Source organism: Panthera uncia, assembly GCF_023721935.1.
Source record: "Panthera uncia isolate 11264 chromosome A3 unlocalized genomic scaffold, Puncia_PCG_1.0 HiC_scaffold_12, whole genome shotgun sequence".
Taxonomy (NCBI): Eukaryota; Metazoa; Chordata; class Mammalia; order Carnivora; family Felidae; genus Panthera; species Panthera uncia.
In genome coordinates this window covers 2,619,374-2,646,542 of record NW_026057579.1, presented here as the reverse complement: position 1 = coordinate 2,646,542, position 27,169 = coordinate 2,619,374, and the positions used below count along the sequence as shown (strand labels likewise).

The window sequence follows — 27,169 nt, the reverse complement described above, 5'->3', positions numbered from 1 at the left end:
GCATGACCCGCACGGGAACGGAGGTGATCACAGTGCCTTCTGAGCAGTAAGACGAAAGGGAGAGCAGACCTGCACCCCGTCCAGACGCTCCCGGCTGTGTGCCTGGGTCAAGTACATTTCGTCACTGAAGGGTCAGCAATGGAGGCATATTGGTGACAACACAAGTTGAATACATTTTGGAGATAATAAATTTTGCCATATTTGGATATATTAGGATACAATAATATTTGGTATTGTTCAGCATTATTTTTATTTTCCCACTGTCTGAACTTCTACTTTACAAGTTACACTAACCCCTCTTTTACTATGTTCCTTAGACAGCATTACATACACACTATCCCCACAGCAAACGTGGCTGAGAATGATTAATAAAAGGATGTGATGTTCAAGCATCAAAATAGACTTTTGTAAACTCCTAGCGCATATACGCCCCTAATCCTATAAACAAGATGCGGTCTGTGTATACAATGGGATTTTACGAAGCAACAAAGAAGAATGGAATCTTGCCGTCTGTGACAGCATGGATGGACCACGAGGGTTTTATGCGATGTGAAATAAGCCAGACAGAGACTAACAAACACCATGGGATTTCATTTATATGTGACATCTAAAAAACAAAACCCAAAAACCAACCAAACAAAAGCAGAACCGACCCATGAATACAGAGAACAATCTGGTCGTTGCCACAGGGGAAGGAGACAGGAGGGAAGGGCAAAATGGCCGAATGGGAGTGGAAGGTACAGGCTTCCAATCATGGGATGAATAAGGTTCACAGAGAATATGGTCATTGATATCGTAATAGCGGTGTAGGGAAACAGACAGTAGCTACACTCGTGGTGAGCTTAGCGTTGCATATGGACTTGTCACATCTCTATGTTGTACACCAGAAACCACTAGAACTTTGAGTATCAACTATACTGCAGTAAAACAACAACTACACACACACACACACGCATGGGCGCACACACAAAAGAACCTAATCCTAGAAGTTTTTATTTGTGTCTCAATTCCCTTTTTCCGAGAGAAAAATGGAGTTCTTGGAATTTCAGAGTGGGTTCTGAGCATTCAAAACAACCTAAAAGAGGCAGAGCAGAGAATGTACTTCATACAGCACAGGAAGGATGCAAAATGATACGAAATTTTTTTCCCAAAAGGTAACATGTTAAGACCACTTAGCCTAAATATTATTTTTGAAGCAACAAATTTGGTACTATAATGCCAACAAAGGTTTCATGCAATAGACAATGGCATTAGTTTTATAGGACATGGTCTTATCTGAAAATGAATCTGAATTGTATATTCCGTTGAAAATGTATAGGGGTGGCACATTCGGTTAACCCTCCGACTCTTGGTTGGGGCTCAGGTCATGACCTCAGGGTTCAGGAGATCGAGCCCTGCATCAGGCTCTGTGCTGACCTTTGGAGACTGCTTGGGAATCTCCCTCTCTCCCTCTCTCTCTGTCCCTCCCCTGCTCTCTCTCTCTCTCAAAATAAATAAACATTAAAAAAATTTTTAATTAAACTCAGATTTACACAAAACTATTTGTGTGAAGAGCTAAATCATTTTTAAACATGGTTCTATAAGCATCATCAGGTCTAGGTATATTAAAATTTATATTTCAAAATGATTCATCAGAAATGTATTGTAATGTTGTCATAAACTATAAAGTATTCCTCAAAGTTCAAGTGACAGTTGCAACAGCAAAAAATATTCCCTATCAGAATTAAAAATGATCAAAAGACATTTGTGGTCTTGGATTTGCCAAGAAAGACTCATGTCATTTTCAATCATATACGGAAATTGAATTTGCTAAAAGTACAAATTTTGATGCCATAATAAATGAAATTGCAGAAAAGCAATCCAGAAAAATCTTATAACCAGTCAAAATGTCACATTAATCAAGTATTATCATCTATTATATGTACATATTTGTTGTATTTATAAAATTATAACACACCAATATTATTTTTGCAAGTTTATCTGTAAACTTACTGCAGGTTTATTGCAATATTTGCAAGTTTATTCCCAGTATTATTTTGCAAGTTATAACACACAAATATTATTTTTGCTAATATTTATTTGTCTTTGTTTGCGGCAGTCCTGTATGTCCTCGCTGGCCACCAGAGCCAGGAGATCAAGGAGCACATCCCCTGAATGACAGCTGTATAAGCAGAGGCGCCAGACAAGTGCAGAGGCTCTTTCCAGAGAGACCCCAGGCACCTGGAGCTGGGCAGAGAGAGAATGGGAAGACAGTGCAATCAAGGGTTTCCCTGATTTCCAGTGAGGAATGCAGTCAGCCCCTAGATGTGTTCTATATTAGAAAGCCTAACCTTCAGGCAGCAGCTTTTAAGATATGAAAACAGGCTTCTCTGAGGGTAAAGCTGGCAGGTGGGCGTTTCTGCCTGCTCCCTCTGTGCTGAGCCCTGAGATCGGTTTCTTTGTTTACTGTTGTCTTGTGGGTCTCCTGCAAGCCCCGCTGGCTTCCAGATCACAGTGTTTTTGGTGGTGTGTGGGGGAGGGGGGTTTCCTCAGGTAGAAGTCTTACAAATTGGGGACCTAGATGTTGGGTCCAAACTCTTCACTCTTCAGGGAAAAGCAGGGAGTTACAAGTTCCCTCCCGATCGTATGTTATTGTATTGAGGGTGGAGTTTATGGCAAGAATGGGTCCCAGCTTTGTGCACCTGTTTCAATCTGGGTGTTTCCTGCTTACCCCCACGTGTAGGAGTCCCTCCGCTCGTTTCTGGATTTCTTGCAGTGAGAGTTGTCCCACGTGTAGCTGTAGATTCCCGGTGTCCCTGGGAGAAGGTGAGTTCAGGAGCCTCCTACACCACTGTCTTGGACCAGAACTTCTTTCTCTTTGCATGTTTAAGGTAGAAGTTTGGATCATTGATATTCAATGTTTCCTCTTTTTTATTTGAGCATACGTGATGCACAATGTGATACTATTTCAGGTGTACAACATACTGATTCAACAAGTTTATACATTATGCTATGCTCACAGCTGTCACCATACAATGCTATTACAATATCACTGACTATATGCTTTATGCTGTAAAAGTATTAAATAAGTAAGTATAAGTAAATAAACATTTCCTGTTTCTGAATACAGGAATTTAATGCTATTAATTTCCTTCTAGGTATTGTTTAACAACATCCCACAAATTTTCATATGCTGTGCTTTTCTCATCATTTGGTGATACTTAGTATCATCTAATACTCACTTACCATTATTACAATTTATGATTCTACACATAAGTGATATAGAAAGGTATTGCTTCATATTTGAGGATTTTCTGAATAATTTATTGTAACTGCTTCTAACTTAATTATTTTGTTGCCAAAGAACATTTTCTGTCTGCTCTCCACACTTTTAAGTTTACTTAGACTGGTTTTACAGCACAGGGAATGGTTCATCTTGGTGCATGGTCCATGAACTGTACACCAGGATACACATTTTTCCACTTGTGCTAGACCGTTCTTTAGCAATTATTTCAAGTTGGTTGGTAATGTTGCTTACATCTTCTCTTCCCTAATAGTTTTAGTCTTGTTCTATCATGAGCTGAAAGAAGTGTGTTAGATATTTGACTACTTTTATGGAAATTGGCAAATACTACAAACCAGAATTTTATTTTTCTGGAGATCTGGTTGTCAGGCATTCACGAGCACAATAATGGTACAGTGTAGGCTATAATTGTTTCGTAATCGTTCTCTTTTTTCTGTTTCTACCACTGCTTTCTCATTGTTGGTGGTCCTAGGTCCTCTATCACATATAGTGACTCGAAATGATGCATAGAGCTGTCTGAATCACATACTTTCTGGCAGCCTTCCCTTAGATTCAGGCACCTCTTGCCAGCGAAAGTGAAAATCGCTCAGAGGGGACACTCGTATTCAGGCCTTGTGCCGAGAAAAGACGCCAGGGACAGCCAGGCCTTAATTAGACCAAACCAAAGGGTCCACAGTCCAGGATACTACCCCACCTGCTATCAATGAGTTTTATCATCTCAGGAGAGGAAGAAGGAAGAGTATACCAGGCACAGTATTGTAAGAAATTTGTCTGGGTGACTCAGTGGGTTAAGGGCCCAACTCTTGGTTTCCGCTCAGGTCATGACCTCCTGGTTCATGAGTTCGAGCACCGAGCCTGCTTGGGATGCTCTCTCTCTCACGCTCTCTCTGCCCCTCCCCTACTCACTCTCTCTCTCAAAATAGATAAATAAACTTTAAAAAAAAAAAAAAGAAGAGCATCTCCAAAGCATTGTATGTTTAAGCAGGACGATGATCCTGGAGCTCCAGTGAGCCCAGATGATTTGTCAATGTAATTGAACACAATAATGAGTTACAGAAAAAACTAATTCAATCGTATGGATAAATGATCGGAAGCTAGCTGATAAACTTTCACATATATTTCTAATTTTTAATTACGAAGTCTCTTAGTATACTAGGAATAGCAAGAGTTAGAATGCATATACCTTTTCAAACGGACTCATTTGTGAAAATAAAGAGAAGGTGCTCTGGATGAGAACACTGGAGCTGTATCAGGCAAAAAAGAAGACACAATTACCTCAGCCATGATTATGCAAAGAGAGAAAGTTAATACACAAAATGAGAAAAAGGTAATAATACGAAATAAATTCACCTCCACACTAAAGAATGATAGCGTCCATGGAAATAGGTGCTAGGAGGCTGTGAGCCTGCTTCACTGTGTAGGCCTCCAGGGGCAGAGCCCAGGCTTCCTCCAAACACGTCAGCTGTCTCCCTTCTTCTTTTCCCCCATAGCTCATAGTATCTATTCTAGGGAACGTATTGAACCAGACTGGTATTTCACACCCATCTCCAGAAGATGGTTTTAATATATTCATATTAAAGCTTAAAACTTAGATGGCCATCTAACTTTTCTTCTCATTCTTGGAAGGTGCATCCTTGAAAGTGGGTGATGGATGTGCACTGGGTGTTGTGTCTAAGCGATGAATCATGGGGATCTACCCCCAAAACCAAGAGCACACCATATACGTTGTATGTGAGCCAGCTTGACAAGAAATTATATTAAAAAAAAAAAAAAAAAAGAAGGTGCCCCCTCGCTTCCAGTTACAAACTCTTAAACCTTGTGGACAAAAGAGGATCAGAAAAATTAGAGATGCTTTCTTCTTACAAACACGCTGGAGGAGCTCCTCTGGGACTGGATGTGAATCCTGCGTCCGATGAGAACCCCCAGTTGGCACTGGGCCCTACAGGGGCCCTGGTTCTGCGGCTGCAGCCAGACCCGCCCAACCCCTCACTGATTTGCATGTTTCCCCCAGAGAATCCACATTTCTGCTCTTCAGGATCCCCATAAATAGGCTGCTCAGTGAGTCGGGGCAAAAAAAGAACCTGAGGCAGGCCCTGGATTGAACATGGGGGTCCTGACCCAGCTCCTCTGCCTTCTGCTGGCCTGCCTCCTAGGTGAGGAGGGCGGCGCAGGGGACATCCCCGAGATGGTGGCCGTTCTCTCCTCCTGACTCGGGGGTCTCCCCAGGGCTCCGTGGATCTCTGACCCGGGATCTCCCCTCCCCGCAGAGACCCAGGTGCTCTCAGCTTAGGAGACCAGGACGCCAGAACCTTCTGGGAGGGAATGGAGTGGGATCTCGTAAACAACCGTGACTTTGTGTTTTGTTTCCTTGCCAGCTGCCGGCGGGACCGCTGAGTTGACTCAGTCTCCCACCCATCTCTCTGTGTCCCTGAGAGACAGCGTGTCCGTCATCTGCAGGGCCAATGAGAGCGTTAGGGATTACTTAAGCTGGTATCAGCAGAAACCAGGCCAGCCTCCCAAGCTTATCATCTATGATGCCGATAACCTAGAGTCTGGAGTCTCAGACCGCTTCTCTGGGATTCAGTCTGGCACAGAATTCATCCTCAAAATCAGCACAGTCGAGGCTGATGACACCGCCGCTTATTACTGCCAGCAGGGTTATGCGCTTCCTCCCACGGTGCTGCAGCCCCGAGCATAAACCCTCCTCCCGGGCTGGGGCTGCTCCTGCGGCGACGGTTGTCAGGTGGTCGGGATTCCAGCAGCTGCACTGTGCCCTGCGGTCTGTTGGTCGGGGCAGGGCGTGCTCTGGGGAAGGGCTTGCGGGGCTCAAGGGTGATGGCCTGCAAGGGACTTTGTCCTTCCAAAGCTTTCTTTCTTAACACCCCCAAACCCTCAAACCTTCAATTAATCTAATATTGAGATCTCTAGGGGAGCCTGCAAAGAAATTTGTCCATGGTCCATGGTCTTTGAATCCCATCTCTGAGATCCACTCTGAGAACTTGGAGGGGAGCCTATATCCAAGAAAATGCTACTACCACTACTAAACAGCAATAACTACACAGTCCATTGCCATTTGCCAAAGTCTTGAAGACCTGCTATGCGTTCAACGATGCACTAAGGCCTTACCCATCTCGAGGAATCAGTCGCACAATAATCCTCTAGAGATGAGAAATCAGAGGGGCTCAGGGCTCAGGGCTCAGGGCTCAGGTACCAGTGCTTGTAAGGAAGAAGATGGAAAAAACAATCTGATCCTTGAGTCTGTAATGCCTACTCATTGGTGAACTCATTCATTTAAAAAATAAAGTGCATTTGCTGTGTATAACGTGAATTTAAAGCGTACACCTGGATGAACGTGACCATATGCATCCCCCCTCGCACGAGGACTCAGATAGACAGAGACGGTCTCCAGCGTCACACTCTTCCGTCATGCTCCGTCCGGTCAATTCCATGCTTCGTTCCCCCCTCCCCCCCCCCCCGCCACCAGAGGCCACCACCACCTTTCTGTTTCCTAACCGTGTAGAGCAGACTTCCCCTGTTCTTGTACTTCATACAAATGGAATCGTAAGGTACGTCCTTTCTGGTGTCTTGCTTCGTTGGCCCCAACACGTTCTTTGAACTTCCTCTATGTTGTTAGCGGGGCAGTAACTTGTTCCTTCTCACTGCAGAATAGTTTGTTGTTGCAAGAATACGTCACGATGGCTGCATTTTTCAATTAATGAATTGTTTCAGATTTCAATGGGTTATCAACACAGTTGTGAAGAACACTCTTTCAAAGTCTGGTGGATTTATGCACTCACTTCCCATGGGTGTGTTCCTAGGCATGGAAGCGCTGAGTCACAGCGTTAGCCTAAGGTTGGTTTTGGTAGATACTATGAAACAACTTTCTGAAACGGGGGAACATCTTTACGCTCCACCAACCATGTATAACATTTCCACTTGCTGTAGATCCTTTCCCAATAGTTGCTATTGTCAGACTTTTTATTATATCCATATTGGTGGATCCTGAAGGAGTATTGTTAAAATTTGCATCTCCTTGATGACTAATGATTGTAAGTAACTTACCATATTTACTACTGAGTTGCTATTTAGATAGTTTGTTTCTTGGGCAGTGCCTGTTCTAGTCAGACACACACATAGTTGGGTCTTTTTTGGAGAGTACTTTGTATTCTGAAAATGAATCTTTTGTCAGAAATGTGCATGAGAATATCTTCTCCCATCTTACGGTTTCTCTATTTACTTCCTTAATGATACATTTGAAAAGCAATTATTAACTCTAATGAGACCTAATCTTTTTTCATTTCTTTCTCCTGCCATTTGGTGTGGAGGCAGGTGGGTCTGTGTAACAGATCTGATGTCTATTTTGCTCCCTCTTGTTAGTAAACGGCTTCATGCGTGGCTCAGAATGTCTGAAACTTGCTTGCACTGTTTTCTGGTCATCAGATTGAGGGGAGGTAGCTCATCCTCACCAACATACCTCTCGGTGCCTATGGATATAACCACAAATGATAATAATTTCTTAGTTGTGCACGCCTGGATTGACATTGGTCCATTCACCCAGGGGATATTGGCATGAGATGCCTCCAATGACATGTGTTCACTGATTTAATGGGAATGGACAGAGAGGCGGGCCTGTGGTGAGCTGCTTAGATTCCCCTTCATGATAAAGGATTGCTGCAGGTGCTGTGAGGGCTTCCTGCAGGCCACCCTCCATCGTTCGCCCTCCGAGGAGATCACCTTGGCTGAAGAAGACAGCCTAGCCTAAGGTTACACTTCTTTTCCAGGAAAGACAATAACTACTCGACGCAAGGGTACAAAGGCCCAGCCCTCTTACGCCAATCCAAATCAATTCTGTAGAGCCACTGCCTCTCTAGACCTCCCTATGGGGTTGGCAGTGGCTTTTCTCGAGACTACGTCACAGCTCAATTTCTCTCTGTCCAATCCTGCTTCCTGTCTCTCCTTTCCAGGGATGCTCATCTCAAGAACACTCTTTAATAAACAGTCTAAACTCTCTCTCTCAGAGTTGGTTTCTCAGGGAATCTTGGGATTCCTATGGGGAATGGATTTCCCATTGTCGCCCTGTGACAAATGGAATCAGGGAGCAGCACAGGCCAGGTTGTAGTGATAACCTTCACAGGTAACGTGTGTATAATTACCAAAAGGGACAGCAGGTGCCGACTGATGTCAGAAATAGGGATCTGTAGCAGTGACTAATCGACCATGGGTTATTGGGGATTAAATTGATGTGTAGACCCTTGGAGAATTTCATGCATATGACTGGAAAACTCTAGGTCAGGTGAGCTGAAGCCCGCACTCACATCTTCTGACTCAGTCCCTGGATCTAAGCCAGTTCATGTGCCACAGAGCACTGCTTGAAGCTGAGCCCGCATCGTCTTGAGAAACAACCCTGAAATTTAGCCACAGATGTTTGGAGAACATTTGCTTCAATATTTTCTGAGAGGAACTCAGGACAATTTCCTCAAAGCAAATGTGAACTAGAGAAAGGAAAATACCCACATTTTCCCGGCCATGTAAGGTCTCCAAGTTTGTCTAATATTTAAGTGTCAATATGAATTTTCATAAAAGCCAGTTGGTTATCAGAGGGACACCTGGATGGCTCAGTTGGTTAAGTGTTGACTTCGGCTCAGGTCATAGTCTCACGGTCCATGAGCTTGGGCCCTGCATCGGGCTCTGTGCTGACAGCTCGGAGCCTGGAGCCTGTTTCGGATTGTCTCCCTCCCTCCCTGCCCCTCTCCTGCTCGCACTCTGTCTCTCTCTCTCAAAATTAAGTAAAAACATTTTAAAAATTATAAAAAATATTACATCTTCATAAGAAACTGATTTGCCTGGGGTGCCTGGGTTGCTCTGATGGTTGAGTGTCCAACTCTTGATCTCAGGTCAGGTCATGATTCTAAGTTGTGGGATTGAGCCCCTGTCCAGCTCCAGGCTGAGCATGAAGGCTGCTTGGGATTCTCCTCCCTTTCTCTTTTTCTCTTTCTCTTTTTCTTCCTCTCTGTCTCTCTCTCTCTCTCCCTCCCTCTGCCCTTCTCCCCCATTCATGCACTCTCTCTCTCTCAAAAAAAAAAAAAAAATTAAAAAAAAAGAAAGAAACTGATCTTTGTCATTTTCTCAAAGCATGATGCTTTCAGTGTATCTTTCTTATTTTCTTCCCTAAACGGACATCAGGGCAGACACAATACTCACACAGTCTCCAACAACTTTTTGTAGTTAGTTTGTTTGTTTATTTTTGAAAGAGAGAGAGAGCACAAGTGGGGGGGGGAGGGCAGAAAGAGAGAGAGAGAGAGAGAGAGAGAGAGAGAGAGAGAATATCCCAAGCAGGCTTCATGCTCAGCATGGAGCTGGACACAGGGCTCAATCGACCTGAGCCGAAATCAAGAATCAGACGCTTAACTGACTGAGCCACCCAGGTGCCCCGTGGTCTCCCACATTTGTCAATGGCTCCAGGAAACAGAGTCACCATCAACGGCAAAGCCGGCCGAGCCAAAACATTGATGATGATGTACACGGGCATCAACACAAACCAGGACAAGCTCCTACACTTATTCTTAAATGTGTTTCCACTCTTATCTCTGGGATTTCATCCTGGTTCAGTGGCAGTGGGTATAGAACAGACTTATCCTGAGAGCTGATAAGGTGAAATCTGAAGATGCTGCATATTATTTCTGTCAACGAGATGATCACGCACCTCTCACGGTGATATACTCTGTTACAAAAACCTCCGAAGCCATCAGTGGGACAGCCTTGGCTGCCAGTGAGAATGTTCAGTATGTGGAACTCTGTGACCCATTGGTACCTGCAAAGTTCTGGTATGCGAATGCACATTCGCCTCCTTCCTCTGTTTGCCAGGCTGGACCTGACACACTTGATAAGGGAGAGACTATTACTATTTCCACGACATTGTCCAGCTGAGCCGATGATCTCATGTTGAAGCAGAGACAAATTCACGTGGCTGTGTCCCTGTCTTCTGCCACACCTATCGTTTCCACCCCGCAAAAAGTCAAAGGCACCAATGGATCCAGGTTAGGTTCCGAATTGCAGCAGTGAATGCAATCTTCCCTCTCTCTCTAAGCACACTCACACTTATCCACACGCTCATTTAAACTCTTCCCTAACGGGCGCCTGGGTTGCCAGTCGGTTGAGCGTCCAGCTTCTGCTCAGGTCATGATCTCATAGTTGGTGAGTTTGAGCCCCTCATTGCACTCTCTGCTGTCAGTGCAGAGCCTCCTTCAGACCTTCTGTCTCCCTCTCTCTCTCTGCCCCTTACCCCCCCCCCCTCTCTCTCTCTCTCCTGGTTTGCTCTTGCTATGATGACCACTAGAATGTCAATTATTATTATTTCTTAGATCTTTGTTCCTTTTGGAAACAGTTCAGTTCCATAATTCCAAGATTAAACAGCTATCCCCTACATCCTTCCCGAATACTGTCATCTGCTGACTTTGGGCTTAACGCCTTTGTGCCGCTGCCTAAATTTCATCTGAAATCCCAAATACTTTTCCAAACCTGAAGGCTACATACATAAACATCAAAGAGATTACCTTAAATTTGTGAACTCCGAGTACCTGGGAGCCACAGATCTGTGTACCTTCTCCCTCTAGCATGGGGACAATGCTATTTCATCGAGGATCGGTTGCTTAAAGGCACTTTGCTTGGATCTGATGAGAAAGCAATAATAGCACCAAAGTAATACCCATGTGTTGACCCCATCATTCCCAGCCTATGGCGGCTTTCATGCTATCGTACCATTACAGGCCACTACCAGGAAAAGCTTTGCGTGTGACTGTAAAGCTTATGGCTCCTCATGGAGCTCATGGACGCTCAACCGACAGAGCCACCCAGGCGCCCCAGTTAGGGAAGAGTTTAAATGAGCGTGTGGCTGAGTGTGAATGTGCTTCGAGAGAGAGGGAAGATTGCGTTTACCGCTGGACTTTATACTGCTGAAGTTACACCCGACTCTGAGACTGTTTACTGAGTACTCGGCTTAGTAGTTCATAACCACCAAACAAGGAAAGCAGTGGCGGCAACAATATTGCCCAGGAAGGAACTCGTTAGATAATAATGATGATTTCGTTTATGTTTGTGGTGTGCTGAAGGCCAGCAAGAGCCATTGTACCCAGTAATGATATGCTCCATAATAAGCTCCAAAGTAAAAGCACATTCCTAAATTAACCACCATTCAACGGGGCTGAAATCCTGGAGGCCAACGGTAGAGGGATGATCTCACGAGGGACGATCTCACGATTTGTGAGTTCGAGCCCTGCATCGGGCTTTGCACTGACAGTATGGAGCCTGCTTGGGATTCCCATTCATTCTCTCTCTCTCTCTCTCTCTCTCTCTCTCTCTGCCCCTCCCCCACTCGCATGCTCCTGCACATGCTCTCTCTCTCAAAATAAATGAAACTTGGGGCACCTGGGTGGCTCAGTCTGATGAGCGACCAACTTTAGCTCAGGTCATGATCTCATGGTTCACCAGTTCAAGCCCCACGTTGGGCTCTGTGCTAGCAGCTCAGAGCCTAGAGCCTGCTTTGGATTCTGTGTTTCCCTCTCTCTCTGCCCCTCCCCTGCTCATTCTCTCTCTCTCTCTCTCTCTCTCTCTCTCTCAAAAATAAATAAACATTAAAAAAATTTTAATAAAACTTTCCAAAAAAAAAAAAAAAAAAAAAAAAAAAGTTTTCTTTTTTTTTTTTTTTTTAAAGAGCAGAAACCAAAAAACCCAAGTTGGGATCTCATTTTCTCTGACAGCTCTTTTCTACAGTAATTTCTCATCCTCTTCTGAAGATATTCATTGATAACAGCAGTCAACACAATATAAAGGTGACATAAATATTAATTTCTACCCTTGAGGAGTAAGTAGAAACGTTGGTGTTTGTCAGTTTTTAGAAATGACTTAAGCCTCTCTTGCCTAAAGTAATCTCTCTTCCTCTTTCTGGAATTAACATCAATAAGACCAATAAATAGTATGGTTCATCTCAAAGGTGGTATATATATATAAACTATACATATATCTATATACATATATACAAATACACATGTCAGGGTGGGGATTATGAAGGATTTAGATCAAAAGAAAACTACCAATTTTTGTGAGTCTGTGCTCCCGTATACATGTGCTCACACAGGGGACACATAAATGCATTTCTACCTCAGGGGAATGCATGGGAAACCTTGGTTAGTGTTTCTTTATATAGATTCATCTAGTTCATGGCTGCAAGCTGTCTCCTCACTGAATCACTGCCTTGTACCATATATACAACCACCAGTGGTTTCTGATGAGAGGTAGCTATTAAAGTAGATAGCACAGATGAGGCTGTTTATGTGGGCAAGTGTATGCATCTGTCAGACATCCCCTGGGTCTCCCACACTGTTACTACAGTAGCATTATACGAATAGCAGCTAGGGGCACCTGGGTGGCCCAGTTGGTCAAGCATCCGACTTTGGCTCAGGTCATGATCTTGTGGTCCGTGAGTTTGAGCCCTGCATTGGGCTCTGTGCTGACAGCTCAGAGCCCGGAGTCTGTTTCAGATCTGTATCTCCCTCTCTTTCTGCCTCTCCCCTGCTCACATTCGTCCTCTCTCTCTCTCTCAAAAATAAAAACATTTTTGGGGGCACCTGGGTGGCTCAGTTGGTTACTGACAGCTCAGAGCCTGGAGCCTGCTTCGGAATCTGTGTCTCCCTCTCTCTCTGCCCCTCCCCACTCATGCTCTGTCTCTCTGTCTTAAAAGTAAATAAAACATTAAAAAAATTTTTTAACAAAAATCAAAATAAAAACGTTTTTAAAAAATTAAAACAAAAAAGAATAGCATCTAGCTAGTTACCTATCTACCTAATCTACTGCACCTCATTACCAAGGATAGTAAAAAAATGCTCAGAGGGGACACTTGTATTCTAGTCTTATGCTTAAAGAACACACTGGAGACAGACAGCCAGATCTTGATTAGACCAAACCAAAGGGTCCATAGTCCATGAATGTTACCCCACTCGCTATCACTGGATTTTATCATCTCAGAAGGAGGCATGAAAAATAAACCAGACATAATATTATAAGAAATTCGTTAGTCTGGACATTTTGTAACATCATAATTTTCTGTCTAACTCTGTCAGCTACTACAGGTGTTAGGACTTAATCAAGTATTCCAAAAATAACTTCAATATGACATTCATAATAGGAGAAGAAGAAGAGGCGTTGGTTTTCATTCATTACTCCTTCATAGGTGAACACATCATTCCAATCAAATAACACAAAAGATCCAGGACCTGTGTTCTGCCTGCCCCCAATCATATTCCTTTAATGGGAAGGATGCTGTGCAGCCAATTACGCCCATTTGAATTTAATTACAAATAATTAAAAAATAATAATAATTAAAAAAAATAATCTACCCCCAAATTAATGCTCTAACACTGTTGGTGGGAATACAAATGGGCACAACCACTATGGAAAACAATATGGAGTTTCCTCAAAAAAAAATTAAAAATCCAAATACCATATGGTCCAATAATTCCACAAATAAATTCTATTTATTCCAAAGAAACAAAAACTAATTTTAAAAGATATATACACCCTTATGTTTACTGCAGCATTATTTACAATAGCCAAGATAGGCAAAAAAACTAAATGTCCATTGATAGATGAATGGATAAGGAAGATGTAGTGTGTGTGTGTGTGTGTGTGTGTGTGTGTGTGTGTGTGTGTATGCAGCTTTCATGCTCTAGCCAGCAGGAGCCCAAAGACACCAAAAGCATCATGGCCACAGTAAGTTTGCCCAACATTTCTCCGTGTGCCCCTTCTCACCTGGAACCCAGAACTGCAGGATGAAGATCAGGGGAGCCCCGGACCCTGTCTCTGACAGCTGGACTAGACGCTGCTCCTCAAGGGCCCTGACCAGCTCTGCCTTTAAGGATGTCAAGAGCAGCCTGGAGCTTTGTCTACTGACACAACATGCAAATCAGCTCAGAAGACCTTGAGGTTGTGCTCAAGGGGGACACCTGCTCTCACAGCACCCTGTGGGACCTCGGGTCACCAGAAATTTCCAAGTGGAGCTCAAGCATGTCCCAAGGGACTCTGTGACCAGTTTCCTGAATCTCTGTCTTCTAGTCTGTCTGAGAAACCCTGTGTGGGAGTGACCTGGGGCTGTCTTAACGTTAGGACAGAAGTTGTTTCTCTTAATCCCTACAATTAAAACTTCATATAAGCACAATGATGTATTTCAAGTTGTGATTATTATCAGGAAGAGGAAGCTGTGGGATTATAAAAGATGGAAACAGGGGGCCTCATTCAGATGGGGAGGGGAAGTCTGCTCCACTGAGTAGATGGCCTTGAAACCAAGTGCTGAAATGTCATGAGGACCTGGAAGGGTGGGAGGGGTGAGCATGGAAGCTTGGTGAAGGCTAGAGACCTACACTAATCAGTGAACTTGCCTCCGTTGGGTAAGACTGGGACTCTCCAGTTGCTCAGTCCTGAAAACCAATGTCATGTCCCCCCCAAGCCCTCACAGGTGGACGGGTCACTCCTACTCAGAGTGGAGAACAACCAGACCCCAACTTCCCGTTCACCCTGGATCTAACATTAATGTGTCATGTACAGGCACTGGGACCAAGCACAGAAGAAAAACCCATGTGAACTCAAGCTCACAGGTCAAGAGGACAGGCTTTACCTTACCACCTAAACGCTTTCTCTCCCATGGGCTAATTCTTTGTCTTCTGCAAGATGCCCTCCCAAGTACCTTCCCCCAAACAGGAGCGGGCTCAACCACACGTGATTCATCATATCCTAACCCATAATTCTAGTTGTTTGTCATCTGTCAGGGGTTGGGCCAGGCGAGGGCAGGCAGCCCAGGGGAGGGGCTGGAAGGCAGCAGCACAGGGGCCACCACAAGCCTTGACTCTGGTAGCTCTACCTCTCTACCTTCATCCTCTGTGGGGATTTGTGCCTCTGCCACAGGTCCGGCCCTGTAGCCAGATGCTGATAAATGGGTCTTTTCCAGGGACAGGGTCTGAGCAGCCTGGGGAGGGTGAGAGGTAGCAAGGTGGTGCCACCATCCCAGACCCTCGGGCCCCTGCTCCTGCATTCCAGGTGAAAGAACGTCCCCAAGTGGAGAGTTCCCTCGGGGCAGGTCCTTGTGCTCCTGAAGAAGAGTGGTTGTTGGTTTTTTGTTTGTTTTATTTATTTATTTATTTATTTATTTATTTATTTATTTAGAGAGACCGAGTATGTGCTCAAAAGTGGGAGAGAGGGAGAGTGGGAGAGAGAATGCCTAGCAGGTTCCACGCTGTCAGCACGGAGCCTGACATGGGGCTCGATCTCATGAGCCGTGAGATCATGACCTGAGCCAAGATCAAGAGTTGGACACTTAACCAACTGAGCCACCAGGACTTGATGCTTTAAAACCTTCTCCCAACTCACACCCTCTGAACCGCTGACATGCCCCGTAGCCTCGGTCTCTTCTAAAAGCTCCCTCAGCTTTTGTGCTTCCTCAGCAGACGTCTCAGGAGCTCCTATTGCCCCCTTCATTTGTCACTTCTAGACCTCCTACCTAAAAAGTGAAAACACAGTCTTTGAAATCAATATAGGTAGACTATGTCACCCAGTATCACTCCTTGGTGCACGCAAACACCAGGCCCAAAGTCTGTCTTCACTTCTGCAGTGTTTTAGTTCCTGGCTCATAGACCCTGTCACGTGCCTGCTGGTTTCAATACATTCGTGTATGAGCCTTCCATTATCCTGCTCTCTCAGTTGTTTGACTGATTCTCCTCCAATTGGCTCTTCCCCACCCAATCTTGATCACTCACTCTCATGGCCCCACCTCAGACACATCGTTAGAAAACAACAGCAGGTTCTCCATCATTAAAATGTTAAGCATCTCAGGCTTGCCCACTTCTAAGAGCTCTGCAGCTAACTCTACCTGGCATGGCCATAGCCAATAATTTCTCGCTTTCATTAGACTGAGACCTGACATCTCTAGGAAAACATATGTTGTCTTTCCATGGAAAATTCGGCGTGTCTGTAGTGTACCTGTCCGGGTTATCAGATCCTACCCCTATTCATTGTCTTTGAGCTATCCTGCAACTCTTTATAAACTGTTGGTAACTGATAGATGCATGATTCTGTCCTGTCTAGTAGTAATTTCATTGACTTCTTAACTCACCTTGGAAAACCAGTTTGCCTCCACTTTTCCTTTGACCCAGTGAGAACATCTTCGTAGTTCCACATTCATCATGTGAGTAAAATAATTTATCATGCGTTCATTAATATTGTATCTCCGTGAGAGTCATAATTTTACTGTTCTCTGAAAATTATCTTTTAACATATCTATTGACCTTTCTACATTTTCTCTATCCCTATGCCCCTCATATTCTCATTTCCCTCTTTACTCAGCTTAAATTCCACGATCCTTCTTTATAACGACTCCCTTATACACAAGAACTTCCTCAGCCTTCCATTCTTTCACTTTGTGCAACAAAATCCCACATGCCTGCTGGAGAAAAACACACAGCAATTCTGACTTCTGCCAACTTCAGATTCATGACCAATCACTTCCTGAGGGCCCTTAATCCTGCCCCACAATCATATCTCATTTCCCTGATCTATTCGGTCTCCACTCTTTGTCTTTCCTTCTTTCTTCAAGTCCTAACAGCTCCTCCCCCATCCTATCTTAAAGCCAAATACCCCATTTCCTATTTCCTAGGTCAAGAGAGGGGATCCAAGGAGAACATCCATGGGCTGCCCGTCCATCTTCTGACCCGCTGGTTTGGGTGTTGCCACACTCCGCCTTTCTTCCCAGCACTGTGGGGAGGCAGACAGCCCTCCCATCTGAGGCCACTCCCTCAGAACCCGCATCTCTTGCCTCCTCAACTGAATTGCTTGGCACTTCTCCTTCTTTCCTGAATCATCAGCGTTCTCCCCTCTCTGGCATCATTCCCATCAGTACGTGAACATCTTTTAAAAAACTCTCTGGGGGGCGCCTGGGTGGCTCAGTTGGTTAAGCGTCCGACTTCGGCTCAGGTCATGATCTCACAGTTCATGAGTTCGAGCCCCGCATCAGGCTCTGTGCTGACAGCTCGGAGCCTGGAGCCTGCTTCACATTCTGTGTCTCCCTCTCTCTCTGCCCCTTCCCTGCTCATGCTCTGTCTCTCTCTGTCTCAAAAATAAATAAACATTAAAAAAAAAAAACCTCTCTGACATCACATCTCCCTCCAGTTATGGTCTATTTCACTCTTCTCCTTCACTATAAAGCTCACTGACGGAGCTATCTACAGCCACCGTCCCCAGATGTTCTACCCTCATTCTTTCTCGAGCTTTCTACATTCAAGTTCTTACTTCCACCATCTCATTGAAACGTCTCAAGGTCCCCAGTGACCTCCATATTGCCAAGTCCAATGACCACATGCCAGTCCTCGTCTCGCTAGACCCATCAGCAGCATTTAACACACTGACAACACCTTCCTCCTTGATATGCCTTTTGCTCTGGACTCCAGGGCATTGCACCATCTTGCTGGGCCTCTGATCTAGGCAACGCTCACGCTATTGCTTATCATATTCCAAGCTCCGGTCCGATTCTCTCCCTGAACTCTAGACTCGTATATCCAATGGATACTTGACAGCTGCATGTGGAGATCTAATACGCATCTCAAACTTAAAATGTCCAACACCAAATTCCTGATCTCCTTCCCCAAATCCACTCTCCCACAGTCTTCTCTATTGGAACAGATGGCAACGCCCTCCTACTAGTACTCAGAGGAAAACTCTGGAGTCACCCTGAGAGCTCTCTTTCTCTCACACTCCCTGTCAAAACCATCAGCATATTGTTATCTCTGTCTTCAAAATATACCACTTCTCACCTCCTCCACTGCCACTGCCACAGACCCGAGCTGTCATCCTCTCCAGCTTGGAAGATCTCAATGGCCTCCCAACTGTTATCTTTCCAGTCTTGCCTCCCAGAGAGATCCTGTTAAACTATGTACCAAACTATGCCCTGCTCGATTCAAAACTCTCCCACTTACCACATCATTCAAAATAAAAGCCAAATCCTTAGAGGAGCCTACAAAGACCCGTATCAGGTGGCCTCCTTGTGATTTCTTTGATCTCATTTCTACTCCTCTCCCCCTTGTACACTCCACTTTGGCAACACTGGTTTCCTTCTACTTCCCCAACATGTTGATCACATTCCTGCCTCGGAAATGTGCTGTTTCCTCTACTTAGAACCAACTACAACTCTACTGCCTGGAGTATTCTGATGGTTCCTTTCCTCACCACATTGAAACATTGATTAAGTCACACCTTCTCAGTGCAGCCTTCTATGACCGTCTATAGTAGATTTGACTGCAAATACAGATCCCCCACTCTCTACCCCTCCCTCTACCCATGCTTTTTGCAGTATAACTTTGCAGCTCCTCCTATCAAGAGCTGGGGTCTATTCACCTTCTTCTTCAACAGGATCAACTGTATCGATCTTTAGAATGCATCAGACAGGGAATTGTGTCAGCACTAAGGTTAGGCATCAAGATGCCTCATGTACTTTTACTTCCTCACTTCAGACCCTGCCACCTGCCACAGAAAGTTGGGATTAATCTGCCGCATGATGAGAGACATGACGCCCAGTCGCCCAGACAGCCCCAGCTGATAGCCAACCACGGCAATGTGAAAGACAGGAAAGAAATGTGAGCCTTTCTATAACCGGAGCACCTAGTTGACCTGTCAGCTAACTTTAAACACACGAGCAAGCCAGCCAAGACCTATCAGGATCAATCAGGCCTGGCCCATAGCAACAGAACTACTCAGCCAACCAGTAAACATGGCAATAAAAATGCTACCATTTTAAGTCACTACATTTTGGGGGTGATTTATTACACGAGAATAGCTAACCGATACATCATCTGATTTTAAATTTCTACTCACTCTTACCCCAGCAAGCTTTGATCCCCTTCATTTTTCTTTACAGCACTTCCAAAACAACATAGTAAGTATTCACTGATGCAGGTTATTTATTGTCTGTCTCCCCTGGCTGGGGTGAAAGCAAATATCTCTGCTCTTGATACATAGTAAGCACTCAGAAAACATACCTGGGGGGGGGCGGACCTGGGGGGCTCAGTTGGTTAAGTGTCTGACTTCAGCTCAGATCATGATCTCATAGTTCTTGTGTTCGAGCCCCAGGTCGGGTTCCGTGCTGACAGCTCAGAGCCCGGAGCCTGCTTCGGATTCTGTGTCTCCCTCTCTCTCTCTGCCCCTCCCTCATTCACACTCTGATTCTCCCCCAAAAACAAACATTAAAAAAAAATTTTTTTTTTTAAAGAAAACACATCTGGAATGAATTATATGGATTCCTTAATATGGGTACTTTAACAATATTTCTAATCATTATGAGAAGCTGTTCTGTAGGTAAGGGTGTTCAGAGCACCCTGATCAGGTTTGTTGTGGTCTTTTCCTGAACCCATGTATCTCAGAAGGAGGTAAAGAAATCATACTTAAAAGGCTTGGGATTTTTTCTGTTTTTACAATGAAATGGGCATGTCAATTAAATGTTTTCCAAGGGACTCGGGTTATGCAACACTTAGAGCCATGATTTCCTTCAGTCACAAGGTTCGACCTGAATGCCTAAGGGACGACTTTAAAGAAAGAGGTGACAAATGACGAGAACGAGGTGCTGAGGAACACTAGCTCATATTTCTAGAGTGACGGGGTGAAAGAATTAGAGAATTGCCTTTGTGAGAAAGAGCACACCTGGAAGAAATGGAGAGGAGAGAGAAGGGAGGTACGGAAGGAGACAGCAGAAACAAACGTCAGGGCCATTGCTCAGGAAAGCTGGAAAATAGGGTCCACGGAAGGAAAAAGTGAGAGAGGGATGCTACCTTCCACGTAGGAGGTTCTGAATAGGAGAGGTCAAAGGTTTAATATTGGGAAGGTCCTGAGTTGGAAGGTCCTGATTGCGGGTGAAGAAAGGAGACCAAGAGAATAAGGAAATAAAAGAGAAATGTTCCAGAGTCAAGGAGGCACAGGGAAGAGAGAATTCATCCATCAGGGTGTAAAATCCACCGGACCCTTCCCCAAAGGGTAGAGACAACCTTACTGGGTCAATTATGCCGTCCGTCTGTGGGAAATGCACAGGTTCCTGCGACACAAAAACTCCTGACAGCTTCTCTGAGACATCTTTACAGCATTTGTCTTCACTAATCTCCCACCAAAAGGGATCCAGAAAAAAGCCAACCCCCTTAATTTTCCCCTGGGCCCTGAACAACCCTCCAAGGAATAAGTCGGGAGAGGTGGCTTCTCAGGCAGATACAGGAATGTGCATGTTCAGGGCCGAGCAGGGAGGAAGCAGCAGGTGCAGCCAAGCCTCCCTGACCCTCGGCCCCAGGAGAAGAGGTTTGTGTGCGAGGCTGAAGCACCGTGGGAGGAGAGCTATAATACTGCTGACAGTGGTAACTCGCCACGTCTTCAGCCTGGAGGTTGCTGATGGTGAGGGTGAAATCCGTCCCAGACCCACTGCCACTGAATCGGTCGGGGACTCCAGATGCCCGGGTGGAAGCTGAGTAGATGAGCAGCTTAGGACGCTGCCCTGGTTTCTGCTGGTACCAGGCTAAGTAGCTGCTAACACTCTGACTGGCCCTGCAGTTCATGGTGACCTGCTGACCTGGAGACCCAGCCAGGGAGCCCGGAGACTGGGTCATCGTGATCGCCCCACGGGCACCTGCAAGCACAAGTAGATAATGATGATACATACGCACTTTATCATGACACCGAAATACGTCGTCTGAAAAGCGTTGTACCTGTCAGTGCATAATTGGGTCTATTTTGGAAATCGCCGGTATTTCTCATTATACCTTAAAAAAATGTTTTTAACTCTAACCGATACTACTCCAAAAGGATTGTGGCAAATTTTAAGTTTCTCACCTGAGACCCACAGCAACAAGGATATGAGGACCTGCCTCTGGGCCACCATCTTGCTGTCCCTGCCTGCCCGATGCAGCTTAGCTCACATGGCAAAGGCCCCTTTTATCAAACCTGAGCAGCTGGTCTGGGCCTGGAGGGGCCTATGCAAAGCAGCTGGTGAGTAAAGAAGCAAACTGCATGAGCAGTGGGTTATGAAAGTATCCAATGTAAATCTAAAGAGCCAAAAATACCACCAAAAATATAGTTGTAGGACTAGAAACACAGAAGTCAACTTAGAAGCTCCTAGAACAACTCAGAAGTTCTAAAATGACAAACTGCTACAAGATCTAATGATGAGTTTCTATTTTATTTTATTTTTTAAATTTTAATGTTTATTTATTTTTGAGAGAAAGGGAGAGACAGAGTGTGAGCTGGGGAGGGTCAGAGAGAGAGGGAGACACAGAATCCAAAGCAGGTTCCAGGCTCTGAGCTGTCAGCACAGAGCCCGAAGTGGGGCTTGAACTAGTGAACCGCAAGATCATGACCTGAGCCGAAGCCAAACGCCAAACCAACTGAGCCACCCAGGCGCCCCGAGCTTCTATTTTTAATTCAAGAATGTTTTTAAATGGGTTGAGTTTCCAGAAATGATGAGCTAGGCTCTTCATATCAATAATCCTGGTAAAATTATAAAATATGCTGGGAAACGAAGGAAGGAAGGAAGGAAGGAAGGAAGGAAGGAAGGAAGGAGAGAGGGAGGAAGAGAGGAAGGAAGGAAGAAAGGGAGGGAGGGAGGGAGGGAGGGAGGGAGGGAAGAACGGAGGAAGGGAGGCAGGGAGAGAGGGAGGAAGGAAGGGAGGGAGGGAGAAAGGAATGGAAGGCACAAGAAGGAAATGGAGAACTTTGGGCCCAACTTTTTATAAAATCTCTGACCAAAGATATTGGGACTCTAAAGCCATTTTTATCCTGCAGATATGTAAGGATGCCACAAACCCCTGAGCTCGGTTTTGGGGCTGTACAAAGGGCCAGAGAGATGGGAAGACAGGACCAGAACTTACTCACTTAAGGAGAAAAGCAGGACCCTAATTTGAGCTAAGGGAAGTCTGAATCCTGAATTTTAGTTATTCTATTTTTTCAATTCAATATTTCCATTTTGCGTTAAATTGGCGAATTAATTAAATCTAGGTTCTTTCAAGAAAATTTAGTTCCAGGGTGCCTGGGTGGCTCAGTCAGTTGAGCATCTGACTTTGGCCTCAGATCATGATGCTGCAGTTCATGAGTTCCAGCCCCGTATCTGTCTCCAGCCCCACAGTGGGCTTGCTGCTGTCAGCACAGAGCCTGCTTTGGATCCTCTCTCCTCCTCCCTCTCTGCCCCTACCACGTTCACACTCTCTGTCTCTCTGTCTCTCTGTCTCTGTCTCTCTTTCAAAAATAAATAAACATTGAAAAGGAAAGGAAAGAAAAGGAAAGGAAAGGAAAGGAAAGGAAAGGAAAGGAAAAAGAGAAAAGAAAAAAAAAAGAAAAGAAAAGAGAAAAGACAAGAAAAAAAATTTAGTTCCATCCAATGGTTTGAGAAGTCAGCTCAGGGTTGCCTGTTCCTGGTCCTGCTGTTGATTCCCCAGCAGAGGGAAGAGTGGGGGTGGGGGTGTGCAATTCCCTTAAGAAACTAAGCGTGCATCCCCATAAGGACGGCATAGGTTTCTGTGGCTTCAGGTATCCAGCTACTGAAACTCTTCCAATCTTGTCTCTGAGCGCGGCAGATGCCTGGTGCTCACTCCGTGAGGTGGTACGTTGGCTGTTCTGTGGGCATCCACGTGGCCTCTGCACTGCTTCTTGACGTGAGAAATTTCCTAAGACCCAGCTATACTCTGTATCAAGTAGATCCAAGCTGGGGATCCATACCTCACCCTGACAAAGGGTCAATTCTCCCATCATTCAGCCCCCCAATCCGCCCCTAGTGATGGTTAATTTTACGTGTCAACTTAGCTAGGCTATGGCGCCCAGTTTGTTTGGTTAATTGCCAGTTTAGATGTGGTCCTGAAGGTAGCTTTTTTTTTTCAATATATGAAATTTATTGTCCAATTGGTTTCCATACAACACCCAGTGCTCATCCCAAAAGGTGCCCATTTCAGTGCCCATCGTCCACCCTCCCCTCCCTCCCACCCCCCATCAACCCTCAGTTTGTTCTCAGTTTTTAAGAGTCTCTTATGCTTTGGCTCTCTCCCACTCTAAACTCTTTTTTTTTTCTTCCCCTCCCCCATGGGTTCCTGTTAAGTTTCTCAGGATCCACATAAGAGTGAAAACATATGGTATCTGTCTTTCTCTGTATGGCTTATTTCACTTAGCATAACACTCTCCAGTTCTATCCACGTTGCTACAAAGGGCCATATTTCATTCTTTCTCATTGAAGGTAGCTTTTGGTGTGATTAACATTTAAATTAGTAGACCTTGCATAACAGATTACTCTCTGTAATGAGGGTGGGGACCTCATCCAATCAGTTGAAGGCTTTAAGAAGCAAGACTGAAGTTTCCCAAAGGAGAAGTGATTCTTCCTTAAGATGCGACATAGAAACTCAGCCTGAGTTTCCTGCCTACAGATTTCCAACTCAAGGCTGCAAGATCAACACTGACCTGAATTTCCAGGCTGCCAGCCTGCTCTACAGATTCTGGACTCACCAACCCCCACACTCTCAGTTCTCAAAATCTCTCTCTCCATGGATATCTTATTGGTTCCGTTTCTCTGGAGAACCCTGACTGGTAACACTCTTCACATCCCTCAGGTCCCACCTGTAAGAATGCCAGGCATAGCATTCGTTTCTGCCTCCCCACTGTTCTTTCCATAGACCATTCTTATTCCTTCTCTTACTTTACAAAGCTCTCACGGGGTAGGACTCAACTGCTGGGCTGTATATATGGGAAATCCAGGCAAGACGGTGTGGGACATGTCTGTACTCCCCAATTCTCTCCCCCTGGGGGGAAAAATTTAAGGGAAAATCCAATTGTATTTCTTTTCTTTTAAGTTTATTTATTTATTTTGAGAGAGAGCACAAGCCGGGGAGGGGCAGAGAGAGAGAGAGAGAGAGAGAGAGGGAGGGAGAGGGAGAATACCAAGCAGGCTCCACACTGTCAGTGTAGAGCCTGATGGGGGGCTCAAACCCAGGAATCCTGAGATCATGACCTGAGCCTAAGTCAGATGCTTAACCTACTGAGCCACCCAGGTGCCCCCTGATGTTCTGGAATTACAAGCTTTATGACTGCCTCTCACACTCGCTGACCACACCTAGTGGCAGAATAAACAAAATGGGTATCTTCTAGGATTCTGAGGACTTACCCTAAAGCTTTCTGAGGAAACACTCCTTCGGTTCTTTTTTTTTTTTTTTTTTTTTTTATTTCTTTTAAACCTTCAGAGAAATTTTGCATTCTTTCCCACAATTGGTCCATTTGCATTTTACTATAAAATATTCTCATCACAAATGTTATACCTCTGAAAATCCCTATCACCCTAGCTTGAGACACAACGCCCAAGAAAGGGCACAGAATCAAATTCTCTCAAGTATACTACAGCCACAAAATAAACAGTCCCCACTGACACTTCTTTAAAAAAAAAAAAAAAATTTACTTATTGTTGAGAGACAGAGTGTGAGCAGGGGAGGGGCAGAGAGAGAAGCAGGCTCTGAAGCAGGCTCCAGGCTCTGAACTGTCAGCACAGAGCCTGAAGCGGGGCTCGAACCCACAAACCGTGAGATCATGACCTGAGCCGAATTGGAGGCTTAACTGAATGAGCCACCCAGGTGCCCACTCCATTGATATTTCTTTATTCACAAGCTAGATCCAGTCTTTACTTCCAATTCTCATATTTTTTATCATGGATTTTTGCATAAATTTTGATTTTTAAATATTGCATTAAAAGATTATTTTATCTGAATTACTGAGCGGTGTGTGTGTGTGTGTGTGTGTGTGTGTGTATCTCCCTAAGTTTTGTGCCTGAGGCGAGTACGTCTTCTGCCTCACTCTGGTTCTGATCCTGCATAAAGGACTCCAAAGAGCCTGGATGACTTTTAACACCTCAGACTCCACATCTTCACTGTGAAGACAAAATTAGCCTTGTGAATATTTTAATTGATACCTAAAGATGCACACGTTTCCAAGTACAACCAGGGATGAAAGATTCTAGCTGCTAAACTCCCGGCCCTCCAAAGTTCCAGATTCCTGATAGTTAAGAGGACCCCAGGGGCCAGGACCGTGACAGAGATGGAATCTGGGGTTGGCCTTGAAGGGCTCCTGGCATCTGGCTCAGCAGTGAGGAGGCTCTGGGTCCCCCTGAGGGGAGAAAGAACTCAACCCAAAGATCAGAAAGAAGGCCTGGGGAATGGAGCAAAAGGAGAGGGGGCGGAGTAAGAAACGCAGTTAGACAGTAGCCAGGGGTCAGGTCAAGTCACCCTGGAATGACCTGGAGAGTTCATGAAAATCCCGGTGGCCAGTGACCACCCAGACTGGTTCCATCAGAATCTCCAGGGGTGGAAACCAGGCATCAGTAGTTTTTAAAGTTCCCCAGGAGGTTCCAATCACAGCAGCCAAAAACGAGAACCACGGGTGTAGGCCTAGGAGGATGTGACAAGGGGTTTGTAACTGCAATGAGAAACCTTTGAAGAGTTTTAAACAGGGAAATCATTACATCTAGTTTCCTTTTTTTTTTTTTTTTTTTTTTAAGGATCACGCTGGTTACAAAAGAGAATCATCCAAAAGGCTTGTTGCTCATCAACCACTTATCTGTAAATTTGCTTCCCCTGTAAGTGGGGCTGACCACTGAAAATCAATATACACTAAGAAATAGAGCTGGAGGTAGAGAAACAGAAAGAGGGGACGGGGGTGGACCAAATGTTTATACAGGGGTAATAAGTTTACAGGGGATTTTATTTTACTATCCTACCTAAATTCTCAGTAAGACTTATAAATCGCTTATTTTAAAAATAATTTAAGATTGCTCTATACCTGCCTTTTTTTTTTTTCTCTTCAAATATTTCCATGACTTTTTGCCTAAAAACAATAAAATCTGACCTGGTTTGTAGTTTTGTTACCCAGAAACCTCAACCATCCCATTAGACCTATGTAGGTTTGTTGGCTTATACAACACTGCCATCTACTGGCATAACTTCACAACTGCACCCTGACTAGTGTGTGGTGAGTCACTCTAGGAAATGTGACACTGTTTCTTTTTATTTTCATTTTTAATGTTTACAGCAATGCCCAATCATATACAAAGATAGATCATATACATGTCCACACATGTGCACGCGCACGTGCACACACACACACACACACACACACACACTGGAGTATTTTCAAGCTGATCCGTTAAGAATTTTAGTGCATTGCTCACCAAAAAGGACTTTAAAAAAATTAAGTGCTATGCTACTATGGTACAGAACTAAAAGTAATTCTCTAATATTATCTAATTCCCAGTTTTTATTCAAACCACCTTGATCATCTCTACACACTGTTGTTTCAGTAAGTTTGTTTGAATCATGGTCCAGGTCCAGGTAAATGTATGGTTAATTAAGTTTTACCAAAACCTCAAAAACAAAAAAAAAAAACCTCTATTTTACAAAACCTGTCCAGGAAATAGTAAAAGAGTGCGGACCACCATTATTTAGAAATATAAATCATGTCACGGGACGAGGATAGCCTTGAGACCAAAATCTTTACCCCTCCCTCTACCCATGATTTTTGCAATATAACTTTGCAGTTCTTTCCAGTTTTAAAAACTGTTTGGTATCCTGAGTCCTACAGCAGCTGACATGCTGAAGAAAGACACATACGTTCATGTTGCTCAGGGTCATTTTTCATTCTTTCACTGGATTTCAGAAAGTGCATTAAAAATGTCCCGTCAGACTTGGACCAGATGGCAACTGTGCAGAGCATTTTCCTGGTCTGCAAATATTTTTCCAAGTGCCTCAGGAAATGTAATAGAAGTGCTTTAACTGGGAGGCAAAACATCTGGTTCTTCCCCCA

General features: G+C 44.6%; 3 gene segments (V, D, J or C); 2 read left to right on the top strand and 1 right to left on the bottom strand.

The window, feature by feature from the left end:
- The window catches only part of LOC125937422 (Ig kappa chain V-III region MOPC 321-like), a 98,893-nt gene that overhangs the window by 58,136 nt on the left and 13,588 nt on the right, over positions 1–27,169 (top strand).
- On the top strand, positions 5,356–6,036 carry LOC125937426 (Ig kappa chain V region 3381-like). The segment is given in 2 exon segments: positions 5,356–5,436; positions 5,659–6,036. Coding segments are annotated over 2 exon segments (372 nt in total).
- LOC125937423 (immunoglobulin kappa variable 4-1-like) lies at positions 20,485–21,275 on the bottom strand. The segment is given in 2 exon segments: positions 20,485–20,978; positions 21,182–21,275. Coding segments are annotated over 2 exon segments (528 nt in total).